At 35.0% G+C, this 21,150-nt stretch overlaps 1 protein-coding gene across 1 annotated transcript in view; it reads right to left on the bottom strand.

The window, feature by feature from the left end:
• The window catches only part of LOC116176360 (cAMP-specific 3',5'-cyclic phosphodiesterase), a 416,659-nt gene extending 399,954 nt beyond the window's left edge, over positions 1-16,705 (bottom strand). Inside the window, exon 1 of the mRNA XM_031494887.1 lies at positions 16,659-16,705. Coding sequence (XP_031350747.1) covers positions 16,659-16,666 — 8 coding nt within the window. The 5' untranslated portion in view covers positions 16,667-16,705. The remainder of the gene's footprint in view (positions 1-16,658) is intronic.
• Positions 16,706-21,150: the final 4,445 nt, after the last annotated feature.

The raw sequence follows: 21,150 nt of genomic DNA on the forward strand, positions 1-21,150 counted from the left end.
TCGGTTTAAAACAATGCTCAACTTACTCGATTAATAAATTATACCATAGGTGCAGCTGACGCTGCAATTATTAAAATAGTTTTGGCATCGAACCTTACATTCTAGCATGATAGTTGATGTGATACAGCAAGTACCGTAAAAATTTTTCACATTTATTTTTAAAATATTTTGTTCACACAGATTTTTATGAATGTAGTACGAACCACCTTGTAATTTTGATAAAAAATCAAAAACACGTCCATTTAGATAAATGAATTTTACAGGGTGAATCAACGATTGCGTGGAGTAACTTAATGTCTTGAAGATTAGATTTTGGATATAGTGCTTTTGTTTAAATTTGTTTAAATAGAACCCCCTGTATTTGAATGCATTTTTGAATTCTACGTGTAATTGTGCGTCTTTTTTATTATATGGTTAATATCCAAAAAACTAGTAGTTTTAAAGTTTTGTAAGAAAAATTAGGCATTTGCAAGCGTCAGTATATTGTCAAAATTATTACTTAAATTTTGATTCCAGGTTTTATATCTTTTATCCTAGGTTAAGTAAAAGTCAAATAAATACATCTACTATGAAACATTAAAAAAATAGCTTACAGGGTATTTTTTGTAGATCCAAAGTTACAAAACTTCATATTAAAAAATTTCACTTGTTTAAAATGGAACACCCTGTATATTTTTCTTTCATCTTTTAGCTCTTCCAAAAACCTTCAACTTTTGATAATAATGTCCTATACCTATCTCTGATAGTTTTCGAAATATCTTGGTTTTCCAGGTTTTTATATTCTAATCTTAAATAAGTTATATGTAATTTACATAATAACGAGGTGGCCATGCAAAAAAAGGCAATTTTTATCTGCCTCGTCCAAAGCTAAATTCATATTTGTTAATTCATTTTTCGAATAATTCATTTAAGTCTAAAAACTGGAGAATAGATTTGATAGGAAAAACATAAAAAATATCTTGGTTTTCCTAGCTTTTATATTTTAATCTGAAATAAGCTCTAATTTACATAACGAGGTGAATATGAAAAAAAAATGAAACTAATATCACTGACTGGATGACATTAGGCTGAAACCCCGCCCACTAAAAAAAAAGGCAAAATAATAAAATAAAAATAAAATAAAAACTTGCTTTGTAGTCAAATGTTTTTACTTAATCTCCAGTTTTTGGACTTAAAATAAATTGCTTGAAAAATAAATTAATCGATATGATTTTCATTTTGGACGGGATAGATAAAAATTGCCTTTTTTTGCATAGCCACCTGGCTATTATGTAAATTACATATAACTTATTTAAGATTAGAATATAGAAACCAGGAAAACCAAAGATATTTCGAAAACGATCAGAGATAGGTAGGTATGGGACATTATTATCAAGAGTTGAAGGTTTTTGGAGGAGCTAAAAGATGACAAAAAAATATGCAGGGTGTTCCATTTAAAAAAAGTGAGATTTATTAATATGAAGTTTTGCAACTTTGGACCTATAAAAAAACACCATGTAAGCTATTTCTTTAATGTTTCATAGTAGATGTATTTATTGGACTTTTACTTAACCCAGGATAAAAGATATAAAACCTGGAATCAAAATTTAAGTAATAATTTTGACAATATACTGACGCTTGCAAATTCCCAATTCTTCTTACAAATCGAATTATCTTTAAAACTACTAGTTTTTCGGAATTAACCATATAATAAAAAAGACGTACAATTCAAAAATGCATTCAAATACAGGGGGTTCTATTTAAAAAAATGTACCATTGTGGCGCCCTACTTTGTGGGTGCACCCTGTATAATATTTTTAAAATGTGGAGAATATTCAACCATATCATGATACAAAAGCACTCTATCGAAAAATCTTATCTTCATGGCATTAAGTTACTCCGCGCAATCGTTAACTCACCCGGTACATATTTCACCTTTTGATTGTATAAATAATATATTAATTACTAAGGTCAGTAGGTGCACTTTACCGGTTGAGGATAATAAAAACCGAGCGCGCAATCGAGGTTTGCAATAGTATCCGAAATGGGTTAAGCACCTACTCTATTAAAAAACAAAACCACATCGCATTTTTCAGATAATAACAAAAATTTGATTTTTTTATATGGAACACCCTGTATATTATGACATCATAGGGCAGCTTATTAAATTCTCTACAAAAGTTCATAATGCACCATACCCAAAATACTTGAAATAACCAAGATTTTTTGAATTGGATACTTTAACTCGAGGTGCTGATATACAAATTTTCGTTTAAATATCTTATCAAATAAAAGAAATCGATTTGGGCAGACGTGAAGCAAATTCCCTAGCAAATTCCACAACCCAGCCAAAAGCTTTCGTCTAACACTAATCACCACTTAAACTTGTCTTTCCTCTCACTAGAAAACGAATTTCGGAAGGAGGTGCAATGTGTTTTTGTACTCATATCAAATAAACCTCTAAAGCGGATCAAAAAAAGCGACAAAGCACCTCGTGGTGACCCTATGGGGTCTATGGATTTGTACCATTTTCAATATGCTTGTTGCATTTGGTATATAGTTCAACTGTGCAACGTTTGAACCGAATCGCTCCAAGCGCTTGGCAGTTATCGTATTCACGAACAGACGGACGCATTCGACTCCCCTATAATCTACATTAAACGCTTTAAATCTTTTAATTGAACAGCAGAAGTGATTATTAGGTTACTCACTGTACTCCTAAAATGTACTGCAAAAACTTCTCCCTTTATTATCATTTGAGTCGTTGGATGATGTATTCACCTTGAAAATACAAGCGTTTGATTGGTCTAGAGTTACCAGACAACCTAACATATTCAGCCGTGTGATGTATCACTAACGGTAAACTTAACGCGCAGGTTATCTGTAATAACCTCATTTCGATAACGCAAAATATCGCGTTTTTTGGCAGATAACCTGCACGTTCAATTTGACGACTTACAAGTATCAACTGATACTTTGTAAAAAGAGCGCACCAAATCATACTGATCTACATGTCAATATCACTTGTATTGGTTATCTAGTAAAAGGGTAGTCAGTAGGGTATAAAATCTGAAGGTATCTAAAAGGTGTCGAAATTTAAGAGGACCGGATTCCCAACAAATGATGTGACTAGTGGAATGTCAAGAATAAATCTGTAAGAGTTTAGTGGAATTAAAGGTTTTCCTTTCTGGGTCATTTAATTTCTGTAGAGCATTGTTTTCATAATGGATTTCGGATGTCTGGAGACGAGATGTCGCTGTAGCTACAGCTAAAATGGGTATCTTAAGTGGTCATATCTACTCCAAACCACTGAATGAGCGAGAGGTAACATCATCCCCTGCATAAGGCCGTTTTAAAGCGCCAATAGACTGTCAAGTTTTCTCATGCCTGTCCAGGTATAAAAACCACCGTCAACTTGCGACAATTATCGCACAAACAACTTGCGACAGTAGAACTTGCTAGTCGAAACGTATACGAGACCTCCGGGGAAGTTTTCTCACTAATTCAGATCGGTTCTGAATTTTCGAGCGCTAAGAGGTACCGTTATTCTAATTATGTAAAATTAAAGATTTGTACGTTCTTAAAGAGACCAACCTGTCTCTATTTTGTAATGTACTATATTAATTAGTTGAATTAAATACATGATATTGTGCAAGTAAGCTTTATAATAACCATACGTATGCAGACTTGTGCGGTCTAATTGCTTCGAAATAAGTGGATAAATGTAATCAAAGAAAACGCTGATCGTAGACATGGCTTAATTAAAGTTAAAACCGTCGTTTTTTATTATGAAAAATTTAGCCCTTGTGAAACTGTGCGTTCGACTGTCCATTACTTATTTGGAATTACTGGTTTATAGTAGTTGTTGAATGTTGGTTTCAAAATGTTCAGGTACAACAGCGGACATTACGATGCCTTAAATTTTGGTTTTGTGAGAAGGTTTATAAAGTTATAATAAAGACATTACCCACATAGCATTCGATATCTTATGTATATACATTTTAAATCCATAATGTACATGGAATATCCTGTCCATCTTAATACTATGTGTGTTCATTATAGACATATGTATTTTATGTCCAATGTCCAGTATGGATATTCTATAAATATACATTTTGGATGTGCTATGGATGTTTGGGCACACACATTGTATGCATCTTTTCTGTATAAATCTTATAACCTCCTCACCAGGATCTTCTACGTATATACATGTGATTATATGTTGTGTATATGTATACGTTTTGGATTTGATACATGCGTTTTCTGTATTACCTACCGACGTTACAAACGTTAGCGTCTAATTTTCTGTGAATTACGGCGATGAAGATAGTAAGGTGCTATTGCAAATACAGTTCATTTTTCTAAAATCAGGGATGTTATTCCGCGAGTTATTAATGAGTTTGTTTGTGTAATTTGGACAGTGAAAGTAATGATTTTTATTTCGTGTGTGCATGTTGAAAGTTGAAAATATGTCTTAGTGAGATACTGGATGGGAATTAAGCACAAGAATGACAGGTATGTTAGCAACCTATTTGTTATGAACTCGCGCTATTATAGTGTCGAACAGGCACACGATCAAGATGACTAAAGACTACAGTGTTAAATAAAACAATAATAATTTCTTAAGCACAGTTTCCATTATATACTAGGAGACTTAATAAACCAAAAGCTTCACTCAGTGAAGAGAATTTATTTATGTACGCAAAGATGCTAGTAAACTTCCCGAATGTTAGAGGAATCTCTATAGAGCATCCATTCTGAATGTATACAATATACATAGAATATTCCATTGAACATCTTTGCATATTACAGGAATATTCATGGTATATCCAGTTGTCAGTATACCAATATACACAGCATGTCTGATGCATATACATGCATATACATAAGACATCCAAAACGTATAGGTATATATACTATGTATTATGTGAAGTGTGGCAAACTTATATCCCATGCACATACATCGGACATTTGCGACATACTTTTCCACATTCTATGGATTACAATATCCCACGTGGAATGTGCATGTTATATGCAATGTATATAAGTCTGCTATGTAGGTATTATTATTCTGTCAGTACGGTCACTGAGCCTACAACGTTGGTTCTGTAAACCACAAGCCACTTCAAGCAGTTCTCGTTTCCGTGGCCAATCGGTGCCGAGTACTGACATTTATGAATTCGCTCGTAGTAAACCGAAAATTAAAGACTCAGTCAAAGAAAAGAGTAAGCGTAAGCTCGCTCCCACTTCACCGGTTAACGGGAAACATAAAAGGGCATATAAAACCAGTAAAATCTGACCCAAAAGAGAGCAAAGCCGGATGACGTTGCAGTTGGTTCACGCCGTCGGTTGAGCTATAGAGGGAGAGCAAGTAAGTAGTGTAGAAATGCCCAGTAGGCACAAAGGTCCTTTGTCTACGTTCGAAGAAACGTAGGTGTCTTATTATCAAGATAATTTATAACGCTTAACAGTTTGTCAGATTACCTTTGCTTGTAAGCGAGTGCGTGGGGTGCCGCTTTGGCTTAGATTAAGGCATGAAAGGCGGTTCGTAACCATGTAAACGGCTCGTTTAGTATTTATTCGACAACACCTGAGCCTGAATTATGTGTTGGAAACAATTAAATTTGTAAGACCTCGAGTCTATCCTTCCATGCAGCCCTTATCGAGTTTAGTAGCAAGTGAACTTTGTTCACATTATTTTGTTCAAATGATGAGAGCTATGAAAAATTGGCTCTTACTTCTTACTAATGTACCTACTCTCTGAAACATGATTTTGAATAATGCCTTTGAGCATAAAGTTTCCCAAATGACGGAAGCTTTGTGCTTACCCTAAAGCACCTCTACTATATTACACAGTGTCATCAAAACAGTTCCTTAACAGCTCCCTGTAGTATTTAGTCTGTGGTATTACTTTCATAAAAATTACGTAAATTTTAAACTTTCTTTGATTGGATTTTTTATTGACATTTGTCTAAATAAATATAAATAAATTCGCTTTACTTGTACTACTCGTAAATGTATATCAACATCATAAAAGAATAACTCGTTTTACAATACCGTGCGAAAACATGCGTAGGGAAGTTTGCATGAAATTTTTACAGCCAGAAACGGATACTATAGACCGCAGAGAAAAGCCAAAATTTATTAGTTTATTCAACCCATAGTCTGTGCGTGTGTATAAACAACGACGATAAAACTACAAGGCAAATAAATACGTAAGCACATCGGAGAATCGATACAAATTTTAATGTAAAGAACACACATGGTTTTTAATGAGTACGTTTTCACAATGGAAATATAGAGCAAGTTATTTATGTACACATACAGCAAATGGTGTATAAATAAGACGACAATGTATAAATTATGAGATGGGATGAAATAAAACAAGTGGTCTGACGTCAAAGAGTTTCGATCGAGTATAGTGGCGATGACTAGCGGCAGCTCGGCGCATGTGTGTATAGACCCCCTGTTTTTAATTACAGATCCCTCGCTAAAATATCTGTCCCTTAAAAGGTAGAGACGATACGAAAGCAATCTCGGTTGTACTTCACTACTGTGCCGATAGATGGTGCGATATCAGTTAAAAACTACCCGAAATTATTTGAATACGAAGTGTTTTCTTTTGCTTTTACTTTCTTTGGAATGTAGTAGATAACTCCGCGAAACCTGCAGCGTAAAAAAATAAACTTTTTAATTAACTAATATTATGACTGTCTTCATGCGTGTGATTACTTGTTCACATAGCGCACGAGTAAAAAATCTTAAAGTAGATTCATGCAATTTTGCGACTACCATGTTAATTAGATCGGGACAGGGCATCAAAAACTTTGTACGTTCTCTTCTTATACGAAAAATAAAAACTGATTTGACGCCTGTTTCCTTGCATTACCAAGGTCTTATTGCTTCTCTCGTCACTTTTGTAAATCTGAGCTTGAAAGCTAACGTTGCTGTAATATTTCATAGGTACGATTATTTACAATGCGTATTAGTGCTGTGCTAGCTCCCCTTTGTATCTAGTCTGATGAGCGACTGCACCACATCGACTCATTTTTCACGTTTGATTACCGATGCTGCGATTGAAAGACGGATACTTCTGTTAGAGTTGTGATGTGGGATTCAATATCTTTCAATACAATAACAATCGAGATAAACTAATACAAAAGGTTGTAATTTTGTACCTATAGGATCTGATCAATATCTCTCTGAAAAGTAGCGAACCCATTAATTAACCCAAAGGGCATACGTGTAAATTGAAACAGCCCACGCCGAGGGACAGTTAATGCTGTGTACGGTTGAGAAATTTCCGTTGCCCTAACCTCCCAATATGCTAATTTGATATCAACTAAGGTAACACGCTTCACGCAGTTGCTCTAGAATAGAGGAAACAAATGGCAATGGATAAGCATCCTCCACCGTTACAGAATTAAGGTCGATTCTCACTTGCGCTGGACTCAGCTCGGTGACGCGACACGATGCCGCGCTGCAAAGCGTCGCTAAAAAAGGTTTCATGTTTTTAAACACTTACGCTACACGACAGTTCACGACGCGACGCTTCGTCGCACGGAGAAGTTCGTAATGTTTTGTTGTCCGTTGTTATGTGTATGTCGCGAACGTCGCGTTATAAAGACTACGAGCTTCTTGCCAAAAACAGCACGGAATCGCGATAGTGGAAATGCACACTAGGGTTACGACGTTTTGCATCGCGACGCCGAGCTGAGTGCAGCGCACGTGAGAATCAACCTTTCGATAGTCGACGCGACGCAAGCACAAGGTAAAACCTTTCACGCTTCAATACCACCTTGAACTAGTTATCTATTTCTGCATAAGTACTTTTTTAAAACGATTAACGGGGTGGTAATAAGACTTAATTGATTCTCCGTAGAGCAATCAAGTAATCAATTGATAAAGCAATTTTTGTTGTCGTAGCACAACAGTCAGGACACGGCGATCTACAATACCTATAGTAATTTTTTGATTGGTCATTATTTTTTGTTTTTGATGACCGATCCTGATGGTTAGACAACACACCTTACCGCGATCGACATACGACATGCACTATATATCTTTAAAAACAAATTAAATCTTAAAATTTATATCCTTTACTTAGTTAGAAGAATTCTGCGAATTAATATTGAATTTAAATAGAAAACTTGTTTACCTTCTTCCAACTGAATTCACACACCGATATTGATTACCTTTTCTTCGAGGAAACGATTTATATTGAAAATAAATTACCGATTACACTTTCCACTTTACCTTAATTGCACAGCGTCTAAAGCTACCCCCTGAATCACTTTGGAACTAATGGACTTTCGGACTGACCCTGATTAGATACCAATTAATTTACTTTTAATTATGCACCTTACTTCTACTATTGCCAGTTTTATTTTTATTTTGTTTAAATTTTATTTAGGCCTTTATTTTTGAGTGCGCGAGGATACCCAATGGTTTCTCTAGATGGTGGATTTAACTTACTAGCTTAATTCAAGTTCACATGTTGCGCACTAAAACTGTCCCACCGCTTCGACACAAATATTGGTATATCGAAATCGTAGTCCCTTGCGTTAGGTTATCTGCCTCCCAACTTTTGACTTCACGTGGAAACTGTTTTAAAACGTACCTACTATTTCACCCGCATTCTGGTTTTGCGCTTATGAATTCGCCGCTGTCCACGGAATGCCTCCGAAAAGACTCTCTCTTCTAATCCCCACATTTTTAAATTTTTAGCTCATTTCCATAAAGATAAAAAAAAATGCGCTATTGTGGCCACTTTGTCCGTCCGTCTGTCCATCTGTCCGTCCGTTCGTCTGGTCGCTACTAGATCTTCATCTTAAAAGCTATTGTTCTACTTTTTTCGCTATTTGGTTTGCTATAGCGTCGAGGATTGCACCAAGGGATGAATTTTTTCTGCGTTTATTACTAAAAAATAGTAAAAAATTAATTTTTTCATGTATCATAATTTTACACTTTTGGGGTTTATTAACGATCCTCGAGATGTTGTATTGTCTGTTTGTCTGTTTGTTTTCTGTCTAAAAAAGTTATAGTAAAAAATACATTTTTTCATGTACCATAATTTTACACCTTTGTTATTTTTTATCCTCGACGTAGCTTATAATTTTGTATTGGCTATTTGTCTGTCCGTTGTCTCTCTGTCTGTATGTTGTCTGTCTGTCTGTTGTTTGCCTGTCCATCTGTCTGTCTACCCGTGTGCACGTTAACTTTGTTTAGAAACATCGGATCGCTTTGGAAATTAGTACGCATATTCTTAACTACGTAGACTAACGGGCACAAAAAGATACATTCCAAAAACTGACCAAACCTCCAAAAATAGGGTTCTGATATCATTCTTCTTAGAAAAAACATATGAATGTCCGGTTTTCTGTGTTAGTAAATATTCCTTAAACCTAGGAACTATGCAGACGAATTGAAAACAAGTTGTAAATCAGCATATGCATGATGAAAGCGCATTTTTGGTAATGCAGATCAGTATTTCATTAGCAAAATTTAAAATTATCGATCTCACGAATAATCTAACTCAAATAGACTAGAGGCTGCACATCTACACTACATCGGAAAGCTTTTAGTGAAAATTTGAAGTCTCCATCTATTGTAATTGCTCAAATTTCAGCCAGACAGCCAGCCAGCTATAATGAATATAAGAGCGTATTTTTGTCCAAAAATGCGCTAAAAATGAGCATTAGTAACTGCGCAATGCAATTTTTTATTTGTTGAGATATTTAAATGAAACTTTGTATACAGGGTGGTGACTTGCGTAACGCATCATAGGGATTTCAATGTAAAATTCATAACATGCGATTATTGGCTCCCCAAATTATTTCAGAGCAAAAATCTATTAAGGTTTTTTGTAGAAAAAATTTTTTACGTCAATCAACCGTATTAGTTTCCAATTTTTTGCATAATAAAGACGGAAAATTGGAAAAATAAAACCCGCATCTTTTTCAATAATCTGCGATGCCATGGAATTTTCTAAAACAAAAAGATATCCAGTTATCAATTAGCAGCAGTTCGAAATGGATTTTATGATCGACTTGGTTACTGTCTTGCAGTTAATGGTGACTTATTCGAACAATTATTGTAAATTGTTATATTAGGAAACCGTTTTTAGTAATTTGGTCTTTCTTTATGTTGAATTCGCTGTTCTAAATATAATACTTTTTGATAGAATTTGATTTGTTTCATAGCAGACATTCCATGGCATGACGGATATTGGCGTAGTTTTTGTATTATAAAATTCCATGGCATCACAGATTATTGAAAAAGATGGGGGTTTTATTTTTCCAATTTTCCGTCTTTATTATGCAAAAAATTGAAAACTAATACGGTTGATTGACGTAAAAAATTTTTTTCTACAAAAAACCTTAAGAGGCATCAGGACTCCGTATATTAACTGCCTAAACATCTCTACGTTGTCCCTATAAATTTAAGGTATGACAAAGGTATTTTACTGATGTGTTGATTGATATCGATTCATCAAGAATGCCGCCGTGCTTCTCGGCCATTTTTTTTAAAAAAAGCGAAAAAAACAAAATATACGGCGTTAAAGTTGCGACATTTTAGTGATTTTTAAAGATCAATTTCTTCTTAAAAAAGCAAAACTTGAAAATTTTACTATTAGAGAGGCATACATTAGCTCTTTATTTATTAGTATATTGAAAAAGATCATTAAAAAAACAGTCAGTTTTTGTAATTTTATGGGGAGAACGGAAGCACTGTTTTGCCAATATTTAACTCTGTATCTTAGCGTCACATTACGGCAAATTACCGAACTTTTATATAGACAGAGAAATTTGTGAGACAAATGCATTCATGGGAGGTGCTAAAAATGCAAGGAAATTTTCTTATCTTTTAACTGTGATTATGTGTCGGAAACCTTTCGCTCGCTTCATTTGCGTCCTAGGCAATTATTACATGGGATACAAATGTGAGACAATTCCATCCAACGATAAAATGGTTGTACCTCAAAACAAAGTAGCATTGAAATTATTCGAAATTTATCGTTGGTTAGCACAATTTTGAACCCTCAAATTAACAACAATTTTTATTAAAAGTAAACAGTAGGTATTTTTGTTCTTCAGTGCCTAATTTGCACAAAGGTATAGTAGGTAGGTATGTAATTAAGGTTGGTCTTTCCGTCAGAATGTTTGCAATTTTTTTGCTCCCAGAATTAGGAGTAATAAACCACCCGGCCTACGAAAGAGTATAATTATTTTTACATAGAAGTAACGCCGTAGCGGATAAGTATTTGAAGTGAGAAATTGAAAGTGTGCAGCATCCAATGTATGGGGATGGTACCGATTTCGGAAATACATGCTGGGGACGTGAGCCGCCATAGGCGTGCGCTGGTATATTTTCCTTATTTCTTAATTCTTTATAAAAATTACTGCGATTTACAATATATTGTATACTAGTCCAGTCAATCTATTCCGTTTCCCCATAAAAACCTTCATATAAAATTTCTGTCAATAAAAAAATAACTGAGTAGATATTCTGCTGATTAATATACCAAAAAATGGATCTCCAAAAATGACCACTAATATTGTAAATTTATTAAAAACGATTGAAAATTCACAACACAATGCTTCGAACACTGATAGTTGCACTTTCCCTCGAGGTAAATATCATTTTGTAGAGAAATTAATTGTTTTTAAATTTGATGTGGGAATCTGTCATACATCTCTCTTTTTATGTTAAAAATTGTGGAAACTTTCCATTAGTTTCCAACCCCGATTACACCATAAAGCGTCAGAGTCGACCCAGTCTAACCGTGAACAAGCTGAAATTTGGTAAATAAGTTGATTTTGGAGTACTTAAAATACCACCAAACCCCATAAGTGAACAGCCGTGTCTGTCACCTCCAAACAATCCTAGAAAGGGATGAAAATCGGACTTTTTTTTAGTTTTTTGTCAATATCTTGAAAACAACGCTATTTGCAAAAGAATGTGAAGATAGACGAATGAAAGCGTATATAGGTATGGGTGCTGTACCTACCAGTGGCGAAGTTATAATGTTAATTTTGGCATTTTAAAAAATAAATCTAATTTTTTATTTTTTTTGTGAAATCTAGAGAAATTTCTCAAAAATATTTAGGTAAAAACATTCATCTCGTGCCTATTTTCATGAAATAAAAAATCATAACAGTGGCGTAAGTACTAATTTTTTTAAGTCATTTTTAAATATGTACATTAAAACGATAATATATTGTAGTCAGTAGGTATCTATGCAGTGCGGTAGGGTAACTTATTTTGAGATAGTTAAACTAAAATAAGTCCCGTTTAGGCAAATGAATACTTAGCATAGCATAAGTTTTTAATTAGTTAGGTACCTGATTAGATATTTCTGTATATTAAATTATTAATTCGTCAGAATCTTTAACTGTCTACAATTCTACAAGCTAGGGTACAATTTAGACGAATTTTTCGCCACAAGCATGCTTTTTTGCAAACGCCTGACGAACAGTTGCAAAAAATTTGCTTTAGAATCCCTTCGGGATCCATGTCTTGGTCCACTCCTGGGCTGGTAAGGTATTATTCAACCATATTTGAACTTAAAAATGAAAATCATCCGGGTCAGTATTACTTTCCAGCTGTGAGGCCTTTGTAAAGAAAGTATAATGAAACTATACAGATGAATTGAAGCGATATAGTCAAATAAGAATAAACTTGTAACAAATAAAGCAAACGAGCTCCTGGATCACTATAAACATCTTTTCCTTGGGTGATGATAAACAAAATAATGAAAACAGAATTGGAAAATTCGAAACCGTTCGGGAGTTATCTTGTCCACATATGGACGGGCGGACGGACAGAAAGTCCAAAATTCTGAACTCGCTAGGAGCTTTTTAATAATAATTAATCTTTTCAAAGAAAATCTTGTTAAAAAGTCCTAAACGCATGGTAATTGGTACTGAGCTGCCTTTACAGTCGGTGAAAGCTATGCTAAATTAGAATCCTTATTTTAAATTTTGCTGTACTACATATTGCTGGTTAGAGAACGTCAAGGTCCTTAATCTGGCATTTGTTATATTTCTTCCTGGTCTACAGTATAAACAAAATAATATTTCCTATGTTGAAAAGCCCAGATGTGGCGCCGCATCCAGAAATGGCGTGCATGGCAAAAATAACATTTTTAGAGGTCCTAATTTATGTTGAAATTGTTAAATATCCGTGACTTTATTTGGTTATCAATTGCCTGGCCGTAACATATATAAATTTTGTTTGGCATAGTGACTTAAAGAACTAAATATTTTTGAAAAATTTGTTTTTATTTCAATCAGAAATTAAAAAATTAAAGTCTTTTTAAAAATAACCAAAATTAATATCATAACTTCGCCACTGGTACAGGAAAATATATAGGTAGGTTTTATAGGAAAATATATACCTATTATATATGCTTTAATTTTTCTATCTTCATATTTTTCCCTAACTAGCTTTGATTTAAAGATACATATTCCCAAAAAACAACAATAGGCATTTTCAACCCTTTAAGGGTTTTTTTAAGGGTTAGGTGTGGGTAGGGTTTGGAGGTATTTTATGGATCTCAAAACATGCGTTTACCCTGATCGAGTTTCAAAGGTGATCTTTCGATCCCGCTTTCCAATAAATCAATTCATGGCGAAAATTTCATTGCAGTTCTCTATATACAGCAGAGCCTCAGAGGGAATCAAACTCTAACTCGATATCTAGTAATAACCCAGGCGTTAGTGGTGCGGGAACCACAAATTGTTCTTTTACGTTCCAAATAAATAATTATGGTCAAATGTATGTTGGGGTTTTTAATTAATTGTTTGAAGCTGTCAAATTTGGTGTATAAATAACAGTCCGATAAGTGTTGCTTAGCGACACTTACGGACTTTAATTGATAGTAATCGAACATCTACGGGTAACGGGTTACGGGACAGTATGAAATACAAGAAATAAATCGAGTAAGTACCTACATATGTGTAAATAATTCCTCATTCAATTGTCTTATCAATGTCACATTGAAATGAACTGACTGAACAACGGAGTAGGTACTATACGCGTGTAAGGTAGGGATAGCACGTGATACTTTATCACTTTTAAGGTCCACCTTTACTGGCAGTTTCGAATACTTCGTCTCCTACCGCTGCGTCCCTTAGAAAGTACTGGAGCAGCTCCCGATAATACATTTTTGCTCTAAAATAATTTGGGGAGCCAATAATCGCATGTTATGAATTTTACATTGAAATCCCTATGATGCGTTACGCAAGTCACCACCCTGTATAGGCACTTCGAACAAGAGTAAAACTAATACCAAATCAAACAATTTGTTTTACAAGCTATGCTGATCTGGTGGGACAGAAACCACCCCTTAAGGTGTGTTGTAAAATTGATGGATGAAGATCTCGAAGATCGTTCGGTATTCAATTGTATCAGACTTTTTTTCTTAGAAATTCTGTAAATCTATATGCTAAGAATAGGTTGTGCATGCCCAGTGCTAATTTTCTTATTTGTGAACGGATTTTTTGGTTAAATTGCTGGAATTTTTTCGGATAAAGACTGTTAATGTGGAAATGCTCTTTTTGTAAATCGTTTACGATTTCGTTTTGAACATGTTTAGAATACGCCTACAAAATGGTGCTAATTGGTTGCAGCGGCCATCTTTACTCGTTCACCCAATACACGTTGTCCCCTTTTCCTTTACATCAAAACCATTACTTTGAAGAAAACACCATTAAACTCGTTCCAAACACACAATCGATAATTAAAACGCGTCTACACCCACGTGTCCCAATTACTAATGCGGACCTTACGTAATTGGAAGGAGGAAGAATAGCATATAACGTCTTGGAAAGAGCCCAACTCTAACGTTGCAAACAAAAAGCTGTACCTACGGACCCCGCCTTGGTAAGGCGGCCAACCAAGATGTACGAGACTTGACACGAAGGCGGAAACCACACACCTGTCCACATTGTCCTGATTACCGTGAAACGGCGCGATCTGAGGCCTACAATGGGAGCCTGGAACTCTAAAGTCTCCCTCGCCAAGCGGATTCCGCGGTTAACCCCTGGTACTTCAAAATTTAAGACTGATCCATCTAAATTGATACACATCGGGAAAGAAGTTTTAATCGGTAAAGTCTTGCCAAATTGTACGAACGTCTTACACCTACCAAAACCTCAGCGGGGGGTTGGGGCTGACTGGTAGTTGTTCAGTCGCCTTGTACGACACGCAGCTGATGGTGACAGCTTTATTGTTGAAACACGTTCGATATTTTAATATATTGTTGTGGTTTATTATGGTATTTTCGTTTTAGGTACTTTTTATACATCATGATCTAAGATCGAAATATTTAACCGTATTGTTTCCAGGAATACGCGCAAAACTAACAAGAAGTGTAAAAGCTCTTTTGCTTACACATGCGGATTTGGTAGCATTACATTTCGGAAATAAAATATTTACATCATCCCACCTACGAAACAATGGCATTGTTTCAAACAATACCGAAGTTATATTGCGACAAGACCAACCAACCCTTCTTTAAATTAAATCGAGTGTATAAAGCGGACCTTTAGATTTGCATAAAATTAGGTTTTAGTTTCGTTTCTAAATACTGACGCTGGCCACACGCGTTTTAACGTTTTCAAGTGGATGGCGTGCGATCCACCATGTCGCTGATCAAAACTTTATTCGGCTAACCGCAGTGGTTTAAAATGCAGTCGTATAAATACCGCTGAATTACGATTGCTAGACTCGGTTCCTTTAGTTTATGAAGCGTAGACGAATTAGGGCACAATTTATTCCCGTTTGACCCTTTTTTCTCGATTTTCTCCCTTAAGCGCACAACTCTGCTTATAGTTGTCCTCGTGTTGGCGATGCAATTTATTACTATACCATTATTTTACGTTGGAGGGTGATGGATGGAAAATGTGAAAGCAGAAAGCTCATGATTGTCGCAGCCACTGGTATACTCTAAAGCAGCCTGTAGAAACAGTACAAGGAGCGGTAACCACTTCTGAAACCCAAAGTTCCGACTAGGTTGGGAGTGACGTTAAAGTGTCCGCCGATTTTACCGGTATTGTCTTTTGCGCGAAAACGAAAAGTTTGACTGTTTGGGATCTTATCATATTATTTATTTATTTATTGTTACAAACTACACAGGGCACAGCCCTAATTACGTAGCAGGTATCTATTATCTATTAATTAAGGGTTGCTGAATAATAAGTATATAATCTAATAATGACGTTATCTACATTATCTTACTACCCATACACTGCAGTCTCAACTACTACTACTCTGTTGAGGAATTCCTTAATATTAATATACGTACCTTAATTAATTAGATCTAGTCATCTTTAATGTTCAATGTATTGATGGTTTGTTGTTTTAACTACTGCATGTATTATTTAGTTTTGCAAAAATGGAAAAAACGGCCTATTTTAGATATTTTTACGCAGAATCCAGTGGCGCGGTAAAAAAATATTCGACCACCTTTTCTGAGTCAAGTCTCTATCTTTACAAAAAGCTGATATGAACTATTTCGCTTAAAGGTAATCTAAAAAATACAACAAAAGTGAAACGCATTTGGCACAAAGCACGGATTTTAGACACGGAATAGATTAGCAAAGCAGAAAACAGAACAAAAGGTTGCAAGGTGTTCGACGCCAAGTTACGGAAACAAATAAAAATATAAATTTTACCTTAACATTCAAGGAAGTTCTGCAAGGATGTCACGACACTTGTTGTAACGCTCATAATTTAGATCGTAGATAAACAATAAACAAGACTTCAGTAAACGTTGAATCACTGCACATGATATCGAAAAATTAAACAGGAACCTTGAACGAACTAATGCAAAATTTAGTAAGTACGAGCAAAGAATATTTAATAATTACGAGCAAGATCTACATACAATATCGTGACATGAAAGGTCATTAGCTAAATTACAAAAACAAATGTATCCTAAACGAAAAAGTATACTTGAGCAAACTGTAACACAACGGAGGTCATTTTTGAAAATAGTACTGAAAACTCGACAGAATAATTTTTCACATGACCTCGAAACCAAGTGCTAGTCAAGAGAGAAGACAACTTCATAACCCAGCATTAAAACTGCGTTCCAGAGAATAACCTGTTAATCAGTAGTACTATCTGGAATTCTGAAAATCCTACGCAGGAGAATTCGGAATAAGAATCCAAAACTTTGGGAAAAAAACAGAATAAAGTTCCTATGTAATGATTTTTTCCTGTTCCCAAATAAATCGGGGCGGAAAGGATTAAGCTTTGAAACCCCAGGGACCGTTAAAGAAAAATCGGCGCAGCTACCCTACAGTTTGTGTCGTGAAGTTGTGGAACTTGAAAACTGATTATTAATCTTAAATCATAATTCATAAAGTAAAAATACCTATCACTTAATGAACATCATTTAACATCAAGTTTCAATAGCCCACAGAATAGTAATCATATTGGGTGGTCAAAAATGAGTGACTGTCGAGTGTCGAGTCGCTTTTGGAAGTGCGAGTTAAGTACGATTTTCCATCTATACAAAAATTCCAAAGGTGACTCGACGGTCACTCATTTTTTATCGCTATGTACTTCCTCCGTAGAAGAAGTATGTATGTATGTATGATATGTAACTCGTGAAGAGGGAAATAAGAAATGCGATAAAAGAGACAAAAGGAGAAATAAAAAAGATGAAAGAGAAGACTGGAGAAAAAAGGTAGGAATCAAGTTCTGGGAAGAGCAATGGGAAAACGAAAAAGCACTAGGAAAGGTCCCCAAACTAGAAAAGGGACGCGAAAGAAGAAATTAGGGGAGGATAAAGATCTATATAATCATAAGGAAAGAAAAGTTACAACTAGAGATTGAGCAAAAACAATAATAAGAGAGAAATAAAATAATATTCGCAGAATTAATGTAGGAAGAGAAGGGGAAACTGAGGAGGAATGAGAATTTGAATGGAAGCAAAATGTGCACAGGCTACTAGTTGACTTTCGAGGAAAAAAGGACGCATAGAGAGATTAAAGATATGGAGGGGAGAAAAAGAATGTAAGAAATTTATGTTGGAAGAAAAGTAGTAAAATAGAGAAAAAACGAAAGAGGAGATAAAGAGACAAAGAACATGGAAAGTGCTGGGGGTTGTAATGGTTCTGGATCGAAGTACAAGAGCGAAAAAAGAAAAGCAGAATGCGGTATAGTAACAGGGCGAAAAAAATTAATTGGCGAATGGAGAAGAAATAAAAGAGGAAAAACATAACGAGCTAAGAGAATGAAAAGAAAGGTATAAAATTGGCATATAAAATAAGGAAAAAATTTAGGAAGATAGAGAGGAAAAGAAATACGCGATTATGAGAAGCAAATTATCAAGGTGCTACAAGCCAGGCAAAAGAGGAAAGAAATGATAGCTACCGGAAGAGCAAAAGGGAGGACTAATGGTGCGGGTATCTAGAAAAGCGATCATGTGGGAAACGAAAGGAAAATTACGATAGAGTGTACAATACACGCAATGGTGCAAAATCAGGTTACTTGAAGCAATACAAATGAGATTTAAAACAAAGACAGAGGATATGTACCTATGTATGAAAAATAATTATAAAAAGTTAGGGAAAGCAGTATACATTTACTTAAAGACGGTATTGGATAGGAGATTAAGAACTGAACACGAAGAGGGGAAAAACAGAGTAAGGAACAGAAGAAAAGCAGGAGCAAAAGAGGAATTGTAGTAGGAAGGGAAAAATAATAATGGAAACAGATGACAAACTGAAAATGAAGTACTAGAACAAAAATCAAAGATGATATTTGGAAGGATAGAGAAATAAAAGGGAAGTATTATAGAAATGGACGGTATAACGATAGCTCTAAATTTTAATTTATTTTTTTTATAGAAATAGGGAAAGTTGGGATTTGGAAAGGGTTCGAAAAGTTTAGGCCATACATATCACAGAAAGTCTACAAGGTGTAAAAATTTTTTTTTTATTTCCTTTGAATTTGTTTATTTTTACCTTTGAACTTCAGGTCGCAACTTTGTGCGCTCAGAAGTGAGCGTTTAGTCTAATCTGTAACAGACAACAACAACACAATCACAAACAAACAAGTAAAAGGGACAGTGAATAGCGCGGCACATAAAATATCGCGTAAGCAATTCTAACGTCTGACACCGAGCAATCTTGATACTCAATAAGAATCAATAATTCAACTTACGTTAACTAACCAAGAACAAAATTTTGACTCGGCCACGGGTTATCCCTACAGTATCTGTATAAAAGCATAAACGTGACGTTAACTACTTTATGAAGCACAAACAACTAAGTTTCTAGTCAACAGCAATGCAATCTAGTTCATTCGGAATGTAGGTGAGGTAGCATGAATAAAATTCTTCAGAGTAAAACAAATAACGTAACTAAAAATTGTAGATATCGGCTTCGGACAAAGTCACGGTTACTTCAAAAACTAATTTACAAAGAAATGTAATCAAACTAACAGAAAAAAATTCTCGGAGTCACAAAAGTGATCGTCAACAAAAATCGGGTTTCGGAAGTTATTCTTCGTAGCTAAACAAGTAGCGTGAGTAAAATCAGATGTATCGGAGCAATTTACAAGATCGTTTACACCTGCAGTTACAATTCAGGAACAATTATCGAAGTGTAGGTAAACAAATTCCATGTAAGTTAGGTCACAGGTAATTTTGGTATCGCGTGATTAATTTCACTGGAATCTGCCGGTAAGGTAGAAACTCATCTATAATGTGGTTGAATTGCTAAGATGGCGATGGAACTTCCCGATAAATTTCCCTTGCCCAATATTGAGAAAATTCAAAATTTTGCAGTTTCCATTCAGGAGTATCGATGTAGAAATTAACAATCAGGTAGATAATAACGAAGAAAAGAGTAAGCCAGAAGTAAGAAACCTAAAAACCATTATTTAAAGTGAAAAGGTAATTCATAATTTTTGGTACATACCGAAAACGGTCATAAAACTTGTAAAATATGTCCGCAAACAGCGTCAGCTAAGTATCGAAAGCAAAATAACAGGAGAAAAACTTCACCGAACTTACACAGCCACAATAAATCCAAAATTGTATGTCAAAGATTTTGGAAAGGATCATGGATAGGCAGATCAGGGCATATTTAACCTCTAAAAACATTCTTCCCCCTTTACAGTCCGGTTTCAGGTCGCGGCACAGTTGCACTACTGCCCTTTTGCACGTCACAGACACAATTATTTCTGCAATTGATCGTAAAAATCTGCTAGTTCTTATTTTGCTCGATTACTCTAGAGCTTTTGATAGAATAAACCATGCTGTTCTCCTTGCAATACTAAAATTTATCGGATTTAACGACTATTCTATTAAATTTATTTCAAGCTTCCTTTTAGCAATAGAACACAACGCGTGTCTTTAAATGACCACATGTCAAACCCCATTGCTGTTACAGCAGGTGTTCCGCAGGGGTCAGTGCAGGGACCTTTACTGTATATTATATACACCTCCAATTTTGACACTTGTTTAGAATACTGCACTTATCACATGTACGCGGATGACACACAATTATTATATCAAGCTCCGACTGAAAACCTTAACATTAATACAATCAATAATCAACTCAATTCTGACCTGTATAATATAGCTAAGATTTCTGAAGAACATGGACTCCAGATTAACTGCAATAAGTCAGCTGTTATGCTATTTGGCCGAACGTCGATTATTAACACGCTCAAGCATGCAATAATTGTTGAGTCCAACGGGGCAATATTACCAGTCGTTAATGAATACAAAAATCTTGGATTGATTTTTGACTCCCAATTACGTTTCAAAAAGCATATATCTCAAATAATTAATGAAGCGTTTACAAATATTAAACTAATATTTAATAGCCGATTTCTTATTAATCGTAGTATTAAGGTTATGCTTTGTGAATCCTTAGTGCTTTCCCAATTTAACTATTGTAATAGTGTGTATGGCCCATGTATCGACAAAAGAGACTACAATCGAATTCAGAGAATGCAGAATTCTTGCCTTAGACTAATATTTGGTATCCGAAAATACGACCGGATTACACATAAATTAAAATCCCTCCAGTGGCTTGATATGAACAACAGAAGAATATTACATTCTGCCTGTTTGTTCCATGGCATACTTCAAACCAAAACTCCGTCATATTTATTTGAAAAGGTAACATACAGAGCTGACGTCCA

This window comes from Photinus pyralis, unplaced genomic scaffold, assembly GCF_008802855.1.
Source record: "Photinus pyralis isolate 1611_PpyrPB1 unplaced genomic scaffold, Ppyr1.3 Ppyr1.4_LG7, whole genome shotgun sequence".
Lineage (NCBI taxonomy): Eukaryota > Metazoa > Arthropoda > Insecta > Coleoptera > Lampyridae > Photinus > Photinus pyralis.